Source organism: Phoxinus phoxinus (genome assembly GCF_949152265.1).
Source record: "Phoxinus phoxinus genome assembly, chromosome: 12".
NCBI lineage: Eukaryota > Metazoa > Chordata > Actinopteri > Cypriniformes > Leuciscidae > Phoxinus > Phoxinus phoxinus.
The window spans coordinates 17,122,849-17,135,493 of NC_136887.1; the positions used below are offsets into that span (position 1 = coordinate 17,122,849).

The following is a 12,645-nucleotide window of genomic DNA, read 5'->3' on the forward strand; positions in this document are numbered from 1 at the left end:
TATAAAAACGCACTTCACCCAAAAAAGCATCCACCTCTACGTCTCCCTTTACTCCCTTCTCTCTGAGGTGTTTATTTGATAAGTGAGTGGTCTGTAACATGATCTTATCAGAGAGTAAAAGCTGGAATATTCTACAACTTGTAAATCTGAACAGATTTTAAAAACTAGGCATCACACACTTGCCGACTTTGTGAATGGTTAGAGAGGAAAACTGGGTATCGTACTCTAAACAACTTAGGATCTCACACACCGAATACAAGGAGATGTATGAAAAGTGAAATAGGCTCAAAATAACAAACATGTTTGATATCCTCCAACTGATGGATTCACAGTCTGAAGCTAAAAAATCTAAAAAAGTCTAAGCCCAACATACACAATGCGTTTTTCTGTGAAAATCGTCAACTCTGACTGTCCAAAATTTGCAGGCTGGCTCTGACTTTCAGCAACTATCGCCTACTCTACCAGACTGCAAATTAGGGCAATAATCTGGGGGAAAGTTGTGTAATGTATTCCAGCCTTGAAGTACATAACCTTTTGGATTTGAACACTGCCATTGTAGTAAGTGTGGACAAGAAAACCTGGCAGTCCAAAATACTAAATCAGTCACTTAAAGGCACTGGTTAAACCTGGTATTAAGAAGCGTTTTCTTTGATCGGATCACAAGTGGAAGACACTACATGTAAAGGTGTAAACAGGGTCTAAAAGGTTTTGTGCTTGTCCACTTTCAACCACTTTCAGAGGTAGTTGAAAACGCATTGGACCGGATTGCTTTCGTGGTGTAGACGCTCATGTGGTCGAATGCATTCAAACAGAAAAGACCGTAAACAGGGCCAACGTGTCATAAAAGTTGTTCACACTTCAGATTTGAAAAAGACTGGCATGTAAAGCTGTGGAAAAGTACAAGGGTAGGAAGAGTGGAGACAACAGCGCAGTGATTAGATAAAAAGAGTTAATTCTCATGAGTAATGCGGAGAAAAGCTTAGAAACCGATGGTGTAGGCACACTCTCCAGCCACGGCAGCCAATCACAACTCCGAATTAGCACATAGTTAATATGTGATGCGATCTGGGAAAACCCATCACATGGTGAAATTTGACATATTACAGGTTTTTATACCACATTAAAGATTGTTTCAAGCACTTTCCAAATCTGTTTTTATTTCTTTCATCGTTTGTCTGTAACAAAAGTTATGGTTATCGCCTAATCGCTATGATTTTCAGGAACGGAATACATTTAAAAAACCTTGCGTGCCATTGTAGTTTACACAGGACTAGCGGGACCTTTATTCTGTTATGTGGTTTATTTTGATAGGTGAACTGTCTTTTGTAGTGTTAAGAGAAGGAGAGCTTTATGGGCGATTTTTTTATTTTTTTTTTGCACCTCTGCTCCGCTTTGCGTGTTCTTAAAGAGAAAGACACAGTCTTTTCAGCTTGCCACTATAAATCGCAATTTTTCTGCATTAAACTAGTGAATTTAGTTTAATTTAGTGAAAATAGAATAATAATTGAATGAAAAATGAAAATGATTTTGACAAAAAACTGACATTCTATCTATTTTAGACCTTACTGAAAACGTACCAGCGCGACATCCGATGGGTTTTCTCAGATCGCATCACATATAATTCCACAGTATGTTTGCAAAAGAATAAAGGATCGCAAAAAGTTAATTTCTTTTGCAATTCTTTATTCTTTTGCAAATATATGTGGCATTATATTGACTCCATATCACTTTCCCCTTAACAATACACATAATGAGTGCTATTGTTGTTCTCATTGATGTGCTGCAACCTGTACATATCTGTTAACATCTAAAAAAAATAAAAATTTGAGTTTCGTGATCCTTTAAAAGTACACTTTCACACTCTCAATTGTTTGTTTAATTTATCTAATGATTTTGTCCAGCAGTGAATTATTATTATTATTTTAATCAGACTAATTTCTGAGACTAATTTCATAGCTAGCAGTTTATGCATCCTAAATAAACACAATTAAATGATAGTTTCATTCAGTTCACAAGTAAACATTTACCTTGATTTTTCTTTGTTTTCTTAATAATCTTAATATTTGGCCTCGTGCTCTTCACTGACACTTGTCTTCTTGGGGGAAGACATTATCTGGAGGAAAAAACGTTCGGTGTAGTAGACATCATAACTGTATTTTTTTTTTAATGGTCTATTTTATAAAAGAAAAGTTCCAATATTTCCCACCTAAAAGGAACTACATACAGTAAACACTGCACTCATCACGCAATTATGCAGGGCTGCTGAGACAGTGTGACATATTTAACGTTAAATATGACATACTCTTCAATCCCACACAGCCTTGATTTTGTTTGCGTCAATTAAAATATGATTAACTAACCTCACTAATGTCTGTTGGTAGAAGCTAAAGTGTCCCTGTCCCCTCAAACTCTGACAAGCAGAGGCGCCGCTGCGTCGTTCAAAGAAGCTCTGCTTTTTTGATTAAAATTAATTATTGTCTAACTGAGCAATTCCTTGCCTTTTAATGTCCTCGGTGGGTGTAATTAACTGAAACGCGTTCCTCTTAAGTTGTTTTGCATGAAGCACATTTTCCCTCAAGGGATCCGTCTTCCCCATGAGAGCAAGTAATTCCTCTGACACTCGTCCCTTTAACCTTCAAGCCGGTTAGTGTGTGGGGGAAACTGTGGTCTTCGGGCTTGCGGATCTGTTCCCGGAGGAATACGTAGATGTACACCTGCCCTTGTCATATTAGAAGAAGTGAGGTCAGGGAAGAGATGTTCTTGAGAAAAAAACACCTGAGCTCTCTGAACTCCACTGTTTTTCATTTGGATTCAAAGCAAAGGCATGCTAGACGGTTTGACGAGGTCAAAGCTTTAAACTCGGCATTACGGGATTGATTTTTTTGTTTTTGATGGAGAGAACGGGGGTGTATTCGACTGCGTTAAAAGCTTAATGGCACTCCCCAGACAAGCCTCAAACAAGGGTAATGTAGACAGAATTAAATGACTGTCTAATTAATTAGAAGAGCGAAGGCTGGGAAGAAACAGCAGTGGCTTCTCATTAGAGCGAGTTTGCGAGTCTCTAGAGAGTGCTGGTTCCGAATATTATCCGGTGCGAGCGACATTTCCCAGCAGGCTCTGGTTGCTGACACATGCACGCACTCAACCGCCCGTTGTTAGCATCGTAGCTGTGTTTCCGCATTGTGTTCCCTCAACAACAAAAAACACAAGAGGAGAGGATCACGGAATAATTAAACACACCCACTTTGAAGTTTGTTTTCTCGCCTCAGGATGTAATTCTGTTTCAGGATTTGTTGTTGTTGTCGCTCTGACCCAGAACTTAATGGACGCGGCGCACGCCTGTTATAGCGTGTAACGCCTACAGTGCGAGCATCAAACGGCAACTCCACAAATATCTTGTACATCTCCACTTCCCCCTGTATCTGGGATAATATCTTATCTGAAAACAAGGTCTAGTCAAACTAGGAATCATTTGGACTAGAGCTTTCCGACTTGGTTGGTGTGAGAGCTGTTTTCCGAACAAGCTGTTTGATTCTTTTAGTGAATCAGGTGTCACAGTAGACATTACAGTATCACCGGACATAAGTCAATGTTGGTAAATTCCCCTCAAAATGCAGCCTAGATAGTAAGTCCTTGCCTTGGTATCATTCACTCTCACTCACTCATTGCTTTCTTCCTGCCAGTCATTCCACAGTGTGTGTTGTGTAGTGCAGCACTGCGCTTGTTCATGTGAGATTCTGTCTCTGGTCTGTGTTCCTCTTGCATGGCTCTGTGTGTGTTTGAAGTCTAGTGTCTGCTTTAATGAGTGTTCTTCAGACTTGTTCAGCCCAAACCACACTAGACCTGTGCTGTCCTGAGGCCACTGCCACACGCTCTCTCTCTCTCTCTCTCTCTCTCTCTCTCTCTCTCTCTCTCTCTCTCTCTCTCTCTCTCTCTCTCTCTCTCTCTCTCTCTCTCTCTCTCTCTCTCTCTCTCTCTCTCTCTCTCTCTCTCTCTCTCTCTCTCTCTCTCTCTTCCCCCTCTTTCCTTCCTTCTTTCCTTTCCTATAATTTCCTTTCCTTCTGTCTTTTTTCTCTTTTTCTTTTCTTTTCTTTCCCTTCCGTTTTGTTTTTTCTTTTGGTGTTTTAATAATATTTGTCCTTCCTACTTTCTTTTCCTTCTTTCTTCTTTCCTTCCTTCCCTCCTTCATTCCTTCCTTCTTTTTTACTTTCTTTTGCTCTTTCCCTACTTTCTTTTGTCTTTCCCTTTGCATTTTTTATAATTTTCTTCTTTCCTTTGTAAATTTCCTCCTTGTTTTCTTTCTTTCTTTCTTTCTTTCGAGCATTCCTTGTTTCTTTCTTTTATTATTTCTTTCTATTCCTTTCTTTCTATTCTTTCTATTCCTTCCTTCCTCCCGATTCATTCTTTCTGTTTCTCTTTCTTTCTTCTTCCTTCCTTTGTTGATTACCTCGTTTTTTCTTTCGATCTTTCTTTCTTTCTTTCTTTCTTTCCCTGCTTCCTTCAGTCCTTCCTTTCATTTCCTTCTATTATTAATTTCTTCCTTCTGTCCTTTCCTTTGCATTCTTTTTTATTCTTTCCTTTCTTCCTTTGTTAATTTCCTCCTTGTTTTTTTTTTTTTATCAGTGTCTTTTTTTCAATCCTTCCTTCTTTTATATATTTTATTTTTTCCTTCCTTATTTCAATCCTTCCTTTCATTTACATCTTCTTTCTATCACTCACTGTCTCTCTCTCCCTCTATCTATTGCTCCATTTGGGCTCCAAGCTCATACACCCCCGGCAGCTCGTCTTCTGTCTCCTGGGAGGTGATGCTTGGTTTTGATGTATAAATCATCCTCGACTCCTCAGTCTTTAATTAATGACCCCCATCTGTCCTTGCCGGGTGAGTTTGAATTTTAAAATGCTGACACACCAAGCAAACAAGCACCTCTGCGACTGCCTGACGCAACAAGCCCCAGAGTAAAGCAAGCTATCAGCGCACAGAGAATAGGCAGTCTGACATAGACACCCTCACCTGCTCCGAGGTGCTTCCAGCTCATTTACCCAGCAGAGCAAGAGAGATAAAGCACGAGAGAGGATGAAAACCAGTCGTCGGACAGAGCAGGGGCAATAATACTTCCGTCCATCAGTGGGCCAGACCAGTAAGGCTCTGTGTGTATGTGTGTGTGTTCATAGGCTTTTCAAGTGAGCCCTGCCAGAGTTTCTGAAGCGGTTATGGAGGCATCAAAGACAAGCGCCGCGGTGAGTCACCGGCTGCCTTTTACAATCTATGTACTGGATGTGTGCAAGACAGCGTTTCAGACCATAGATGGGGGGTGCGGGACGTGCAGGTGGACAGGGTCAGGCTGCATCACATATGCATGAATAGCCAAACAACTCAAAACAAGAGAACATAAGGGCTCTGTTCTCGCTTTTGTATGCCAATGTTGCCGATGTTGTTGTTCCCATCGCTCCTGCCTTTCAATCCGTTTGGGCTTCTTTTTGTTTCCTCTCATGTCATTAATATCAGCTGTTCATCTCAGCGCTGTGTTCATGTCTTTCTCTCCATTTATCCCACTGTGGGGGTCATCACTTCGTACAGCTGCTCGTGTAGCATGGCGGTGGGGTTCTCTTCGAGTTGTCGCTCTTTATCTTTATCTTTCCAACTTGTGTTTGAGTGAAGCATGTGCAACTCTTTTAACTAATCACATAGTTCTCCACCTCTCGCCATTGTGATGTCACACAATTCAGAACCAATGAATTTCAACACCCTCATAAATCATTTATATTTAGTGTAAAAACCCATTTCTCTGCAATATTTGACATGCCAGTACCTCACCATCCCTTTTTCATGAGCTAAAGAAACAATCTCACAGTGACCCAAACACACAAGTTCTGACCTCAAACCTCTTATTAAGCTTTAATTGCTACAACCCTGTTTCTACAAAGTACATATCAGAGCTCATGAATTAGGACACACTACACCCCCCAGTGTAAAGTCTCAGCCCAGCGCGCACAGTTTCTCGTTAGTGACGATTAGTGGTTGTGGTGTGGAACTAATTTGCTGCTAGATGCTTGTTTTGAATCTAATCTGTCTTTGTGGGATCTCTGTGGACTCTGTATGATTTATCTACGCGCACCTACACTAACATTGTCATCCGCACATTGTCATTCCTTACTTCATGAAAAAGACAGATCGGGAGCAGTGGGTAAATAAAAAATAAATAAAAAATCTGCGGCTCTCAAAAAACACAGTTTAAATCCTTTGAGAGCAGATATTATTATCTGATACAGTTTTTAATTCCAAATGTAAAAGCTTGTTTTCTAGCACTGCATTTTGGAAGTGTGCATTAAATGTTATAGTAAAGGGATAGTTCATCCAAAAATGTATATTCTCTCATTTTTTTATAATCCCTTTAATGGCATAATAGTATTATATTACAATTAGGTTGTATACAATACCATTCAAAAGTGTGGGGTCTGTAAGTCTTTTTAATGTTTTTGAAAGAAGTCACTTATTCTTGTACAGTGATATTGTAAAAAAAAAAAAATATATATATATATATATATATATATTATTACAATCTAAAATAACTGTTATTTATTTTAATATATTTTAAAATGTAATTGATTCCTGTGATGGCAAAGCTGAATTTTCAGTGCCACGTGATCCTTCAGATATCATTATAATATGTTTATTTGGTGCTCAGGGACATTCCTTTTTATTACTTTATCAAGTTAATGTATGAAAAAGCTAAGTATTAATTTCTTTAAAAAATACCCCAGACTTTTGAACTGTAGTGTATATATCTTGATGGGATTCAAAGAAAAAAGCTTGTCTGTGTCAGACAGAAAGAGTGATTCATTCTGTCTAAGTGCCATGTTTCTGCCATTCCAACAGCAAACCCTTGAGAATAACTTAACCAATCTGGTGAAGAGGAACAGTGAGCTGGAGAACCAGATGGCCAAACTCATCCAGATTTGTCAACAGGTGGAGGTGAGTCCAGGCAAATGTATCATTATAATCTTCATCCTTCACATCACCGTCATTATCATCATCATACTCATTTCCTTCCACCTTCAGTTATTCTCCCCACATCTGCAGTTGTGTTTTTGACAGTTATACAAACAAATATTTTTAGTTTTTAAGTGACAACGTGGTTCTGATTTATTGCCCTTTTGAGCAACAAATGCTTCTCAGATTCAAAGCTGTTTCAGGGATGCAGTTACAAAATTAATGTAGACAAGATTAATGTATATTTGATAGTTAAGTTATTATTTATATATGATTGTTGCAGTTAATTCTGTGTGTGAATGAATGTTTCATGTGATTGTGTGGGTTTTCTCCATGTATCAATGAATGTTTTTTTTTTTTAATTCACAGTCCAGTGATCTCCTGTATGAGCAGCTTTTTCATGGCTTGTCCTGTAGTCCTGTATTGACATTAATTTTATTTCAATTTAACTGCTGAGCCAAAGGCTAGAAGAGCCTCCAAGACTAGCATACTAAATGTTCTGACCGGGTTTGTGCAGGACAAAGCTCTGAGGACATCAGAAGTTACAGGGACTGGCTACACAGGCTACACCGTAATTTCGATTTTAATGGACAGTAAAACAAAGGCAGAACACCGTACAATCTGATAGGTAGTATTATTTGACAGAACACCAGCACAATAACTTATATTGACCAATAACTTATATTGACGCACGACTAAACAAAGGCAGAGTACCGTAACTCAATTTGAGCGTTCCAAAACAAAGCCAAAGAGCGATAACTGGTGTTATGGTTTTCTGCCTTGGTTTTTCATTGCCTTTTGGAATTTACTGTTAAGACAACCCATTATTTTCTCGAAAAAACAACGGAGTTGACTCAAGATACTTATCCACATGATAAAGGAGGTTTTTAATGTGCCAAAAATATCAATAACTAATTTTCGACCAAAAACAAAGTTACAGTCTTTTGCCTTTGCACGGCAGACTTGACATTTGGTAAGTTGTAAGGAACACTATATCGAGTCCAATCTTTAGTATAAACTGATAATTGTTTGTTTTACTCGCGGTTTCGCAGTTTCCTCTTTTAAATCCAATCACGTTGCAGACTCTTTTGCTACTCAGTCCGGCTGAGGGGGGGCGTGTTCCTGCGGGAAAGTGATGTCAATGCATTCCCTCTATATACTTTATATAGCCCCGCCCCTTTTCAGCGCTGCACTCGTTGTGTTCTGTCTTCCGGTTTGTATTTCCACAGCATGAAGGTAATATCTTACGGATTTTTTGTTTTAAAATCTTAACGGCCTACTGACATTTCTTATGACATTCGCTTCAAACATTACAATGCTCGTGATAACTTTTGTTACTCCAATAAGTAAATCCACATCACCAGCTAATTACTCTTTGACAGCGATGTCATAGAAATATATAGAGCTACAGCAAACATGGAAGTTCAAGCTGCGCATTTGTTTTCTGGTGCATAAGGTCTATATTTGCAGCTGCTGTTTTGGTAGTGATGTGGCATATTTATGCATACACATCAGCACACAGGATAAACGGTTCTTTTGAAAGTCAATTAGTATTTATCTTTGAATCAAAGCTTATTAAAGGCAAGACAAACAAGGCACCAGGGATATATTTAGGCCTTTGCTTGATGTCACCTTGAACGTCGGCTGAGGAAATTGTTCTTACTCCAAATATGACTCAAGATCAGCACTAAGACATCAGGCACAAGGGAAATTTAAATGTGAGCATCCTTTTTAATGACTCTGTCAGGATGGTTGTCCTTGCCGTTTGAGAAAAGAAAGCAGGTGACAAGGCATTGTTACTTCATTAGCTGAATCCGTCTTGTTGAACCCCAGGGGGACTGCATGCGTATCACGTCTCTAACCTCAGCTGAACCGCACATAAAAAAGCTGTGCATAGCACCGGCTGCTTTCAGCACACAAAGAATGTAGCTCACAACTCAGCTGAGTGAGTTAGTGCGGAAGAGGGCGTACAGTTTGAAGCAGTTAAAAACAGCTTTCTGCAGTAAATCCCCAGCTACATGTATTATAGAGTTGAACACCCTCAAGGTGATTTAAAACCGTTAAACCAATCCAAAAAAAGGTTTAACTGCGTTACGTGTGATTTTTCTTCTTAATTATTAAAGTCTAGATTCATGATTCAGGTCTGACTGTTGTAGAATAATCATTGAACAGCTCGTCAATCATCAGATGTCTCTTGAAGGCCAGGCCTGCTGTGTCATGTTTATTTGAAAGGCACAGTAAGTTACTGAGGATAAAATGAATGAGGTGTGATAATGTTAAAGCAGATTTCAGGGACACTGCAAATTAAATGACTTGGAGATTAAATGCTGAAGGTTTGACCCAAAATCCCTCGGCTGTGAACTTTGTTCTTCCTTTGAATTTATTTATGAACTGGCATGAACAGAAAATGTGCATCAAAATGCAACATTTAGAGTTTTACTCAAGCAGCCAGTTAATACAATTATGCTATTTTGCTCTTTACTCTTGTAGTCATGATAAAGTACATAGTATATTCAGTTCAGTTCTATCCATACCTTAAAAGGACCATTTAAACACCTTTACTTCTCAAATTATGAATATTTTTATTACCGGTAAATGATTTATGTAACTGCGTTCACATTTCTGATTAGAATAAAAATGCTGTCATCATTTTCTCACCGACGCTCCAAACCTTTGACTTTTTTTTCTTCAATGGAACTCAAAAGAAACTATTATGAGAAATCAATGTTTTTTTATGTCCTTACAATGGAGATCAGTAAGGTAAATTTGTATGTTTTGTCATTTTTATCCCATTGACTTTCATTAAATGTACAAAGACATTTGAAACATTCTTCAAAATATCTTCTTTTGTGTTCAACAGAAGAAATAATGGCAAATTATGGCAAAATTCCCATTCATTTATTTCTTTAAATCCCTTGTAATGCTGCTATAGTTGAGTTTCAATTCTATAAGTGCATTACAACAAAACTGAGACCCAAAAGGCATACAAATCAGAATTATCTTCCATGGTAATTAACATTTTGCCACATATGCTGGTAATAGAATGTGGATGTGTTATAAATTATTTATGTAATAATTAAATTAATTAATTAAATAAATAAAAATACCCAATTTAGCCAACCAAAAGACTTTGTTATGCTTTCTGCCTGTCAATCATTTTCACAGGACAGCCCATATGAGAGACGCAGGAAGCTGTCTAGTTTTTGATGTGGATCATTCAAGTAAAGCAGCATATTCAGCCTCATAAGTTTTCAGTTGTTAGTTGAAACTTATTTTTACTTATTTTATAAAACTTGACTTGTCTAGACTAGACTCTTGACTAGTCGTGAGTCAATGTGTATTGAACACACAACATTACTTGGAATTCGTAACTTTCCCCTATAGTGTATAGCTGGGTATGACCCTAAGATGCCTGTCAATAAGGGCATCATCTGGAACGCATCCCTTTCTATTTTAAGGGTCACATCTGCTAACATCAGAAAATCTCAAAGCAGATTCACACAGAAACATCTGTTTGAATATAGTTTAACTAGCATTCAACAGTGAATGAATGCAATGTATTGCAGATGCAAACTCTCTATAAATTACGTTATCCAGATGAAAACACACATCAAATAGGCATTTGTGTTGTATGAGAGGAACATCTGCAGAGATGTTTACAGACGTCTTTGTAAGCGTTCTACGAAACATAGCATATATGGCTAAGTTTTCTATGGATCCCATTAGACAAAGTGTTTTAGGAAATGTCCTAAGAGAGTCCGTGTATAAATAACTCATGAGGGATGCTGTCAGGGGACTGAAGGTGTCTGGGGAACTTTGCACTTTCAGTTGGGAATTTCCATTTTAGCTTTGGTGATTTGAAGCCTGGACTCCATCAGTCCCTTGCTTGACATTCCAGGTGCTCTCTCTGGCCCACTGGGGTTATTAGCCCTGTGGTGCAAAGGGACACTTTGTTTTGTTGCTGTTCCACCGAGTGTACATGTGTGCAGCAATGTGGTGAGGGCCGCCACGCTGTGATGCATATGCCTCTCCCTCATCCATTTTTAACAGGGCCACTTGGACTCTCCGGTGATGAGACAGGCCCCATAGGAGCGCCTTGTACAGCCGTGCACTTAGAGCACTCAGACCTGCCCCATCTGTCAGCATATGGGAAAGATACACAGTAATCAGAGCTGCCACAAAAAACAGACCTCTGCTCAGTGGCATCTGTTCAACAGCACTTTAGATTGTTTATGTATCCAAACTGAACCGCTGGAGCTCATTAACAACCTTTTTATAGCGGCCAGTGTCTCTCCCGCCCTGTGGATTAGCAGATTAAGGATGTGGCAATATGAAGAGATAAAGGTCAGGAATTGATGAGCTTCGTCAATAATGAGTCTTGCGGCAGTCATTACATGCGGTGCACATCATCATTTGGGCTTAATCCAAAAATAACTTAAGTAAATATGTGCACTGCAGGCATTCTTGAATCTTTTTACAGTTAAATGTGCACAAAACAAAATCCCCACAGCCTGTGACTGTGGAATAAAAAAAAAATTCACTTAGTAGACAATTTTGTCTTGTTTTATTATTGTATAACTCAGTTTTGCTTCTCAGGTAAATGTATCTTGGTTTAAGAATTCTGGGGGTTTTTTGTATGTCACTTACAAAAAGGATATTGATATTAATAGCTACAATATTCTAGATTAAGTTTGCAAATACCTGCAATATAGTTTTAAAACTTTTTTATATTATATAATTATTTATATAATTGTACAGTATACAGTAATGCAGTGTGTGACTGTGTGTGTGTGTGTGTGTATGTATATATATATATATATATATATATATATATATATATATATATATATATATATATATATGTATAATATTATGACACAAGTGTAATATTATGATGCAAGTGTCTAAACATATATAAAGCCACAAAATCAACTTTGACAACAGTGTTTAGTTATTTAAAAAAGTGTTTTTACCATTTTCCAGAAAAGTAGCATTTTTGGTGATACAAGGTTTCTGCCCTATATATATATATATACAATATGACAGTATGAGGATCCAATAGGTTTAGTCACAAGCTCTTTTTAATACTTGTAATTGGTTAAATATTTGCAAAACCCACAGACAGTTGTAAAGGGTGACTACTTTTAATTATTTATCAAATAAAAATAAAGACTAAATATGGAGATACGAGGTTTCCACCTGACACTGATATTATATATATTATATATGAATTGACACTGCTTGTTACCAATTTTTAATTTATCCAAAAAAGATTACATCATGATAATATCTGTGTACTAAATTGTTATTTGTCTTCTTTCTCACATTTATTTATCCCTCAATATTGTGTTATACTTTACATCTCACCACCTTTCCCTTTCTTTTTCTGGATTCAGAAGTATAACTTTTTAAACTACCATATTACTTCTAAACCTTTTCAGCATTTCAAGCACTGGTTTTCCTTCAGGATATGCAAGTCTAGTTTATTATGTGGCCTACATTGCATAATGTCACAAAGGCTCTATGTTAAGTTGGCATAATGGTCCCGATGGAGCAAGCTAGGGTATTCGAAACTACATTTACATTGCATTTACTTTTATGTAGTAATCTAATGTAGTTTTGAATACCCTAGCTTGCTCTATCAGGACCATTTT

At 37.8% G+C, this 12,645-nt stretch overlaps 1 protein-coding gene across 11 annotated transcripts in view; it reads left to right on the forward strand.

Annotated features, from left to right (window-relative positions):
• The window catches only part of mid2 (midline 2), a 130,863-nt gene that overhangs the window by 94,946 nt on the left and 23,272 nt on the right, over positions 1–12,645 (forward strand). For 6 of the 11 annotated variants that reach the window (XM_079630722.1, XM_079630723.1, XM_079630724.1 and 3 more), the window contains 2 exons: positions 5,173–5,238; positions 6,878–6,973. In XM_079630722.1, the coding sequence (XP_079486848.1) occupies positions 5,173–5,238; positions 6,878–6,973 (162 nt within the window). The remainder of the gene's footprint in view (positions 1–5,172; positions 5,239–6,877; positions 6,974–12,645) is intronic. The other 5 variants (XM_079630728.1, XM_079630719.1, XM_079630727.1 and 2 more) reach the window with 1 other exon arrangement.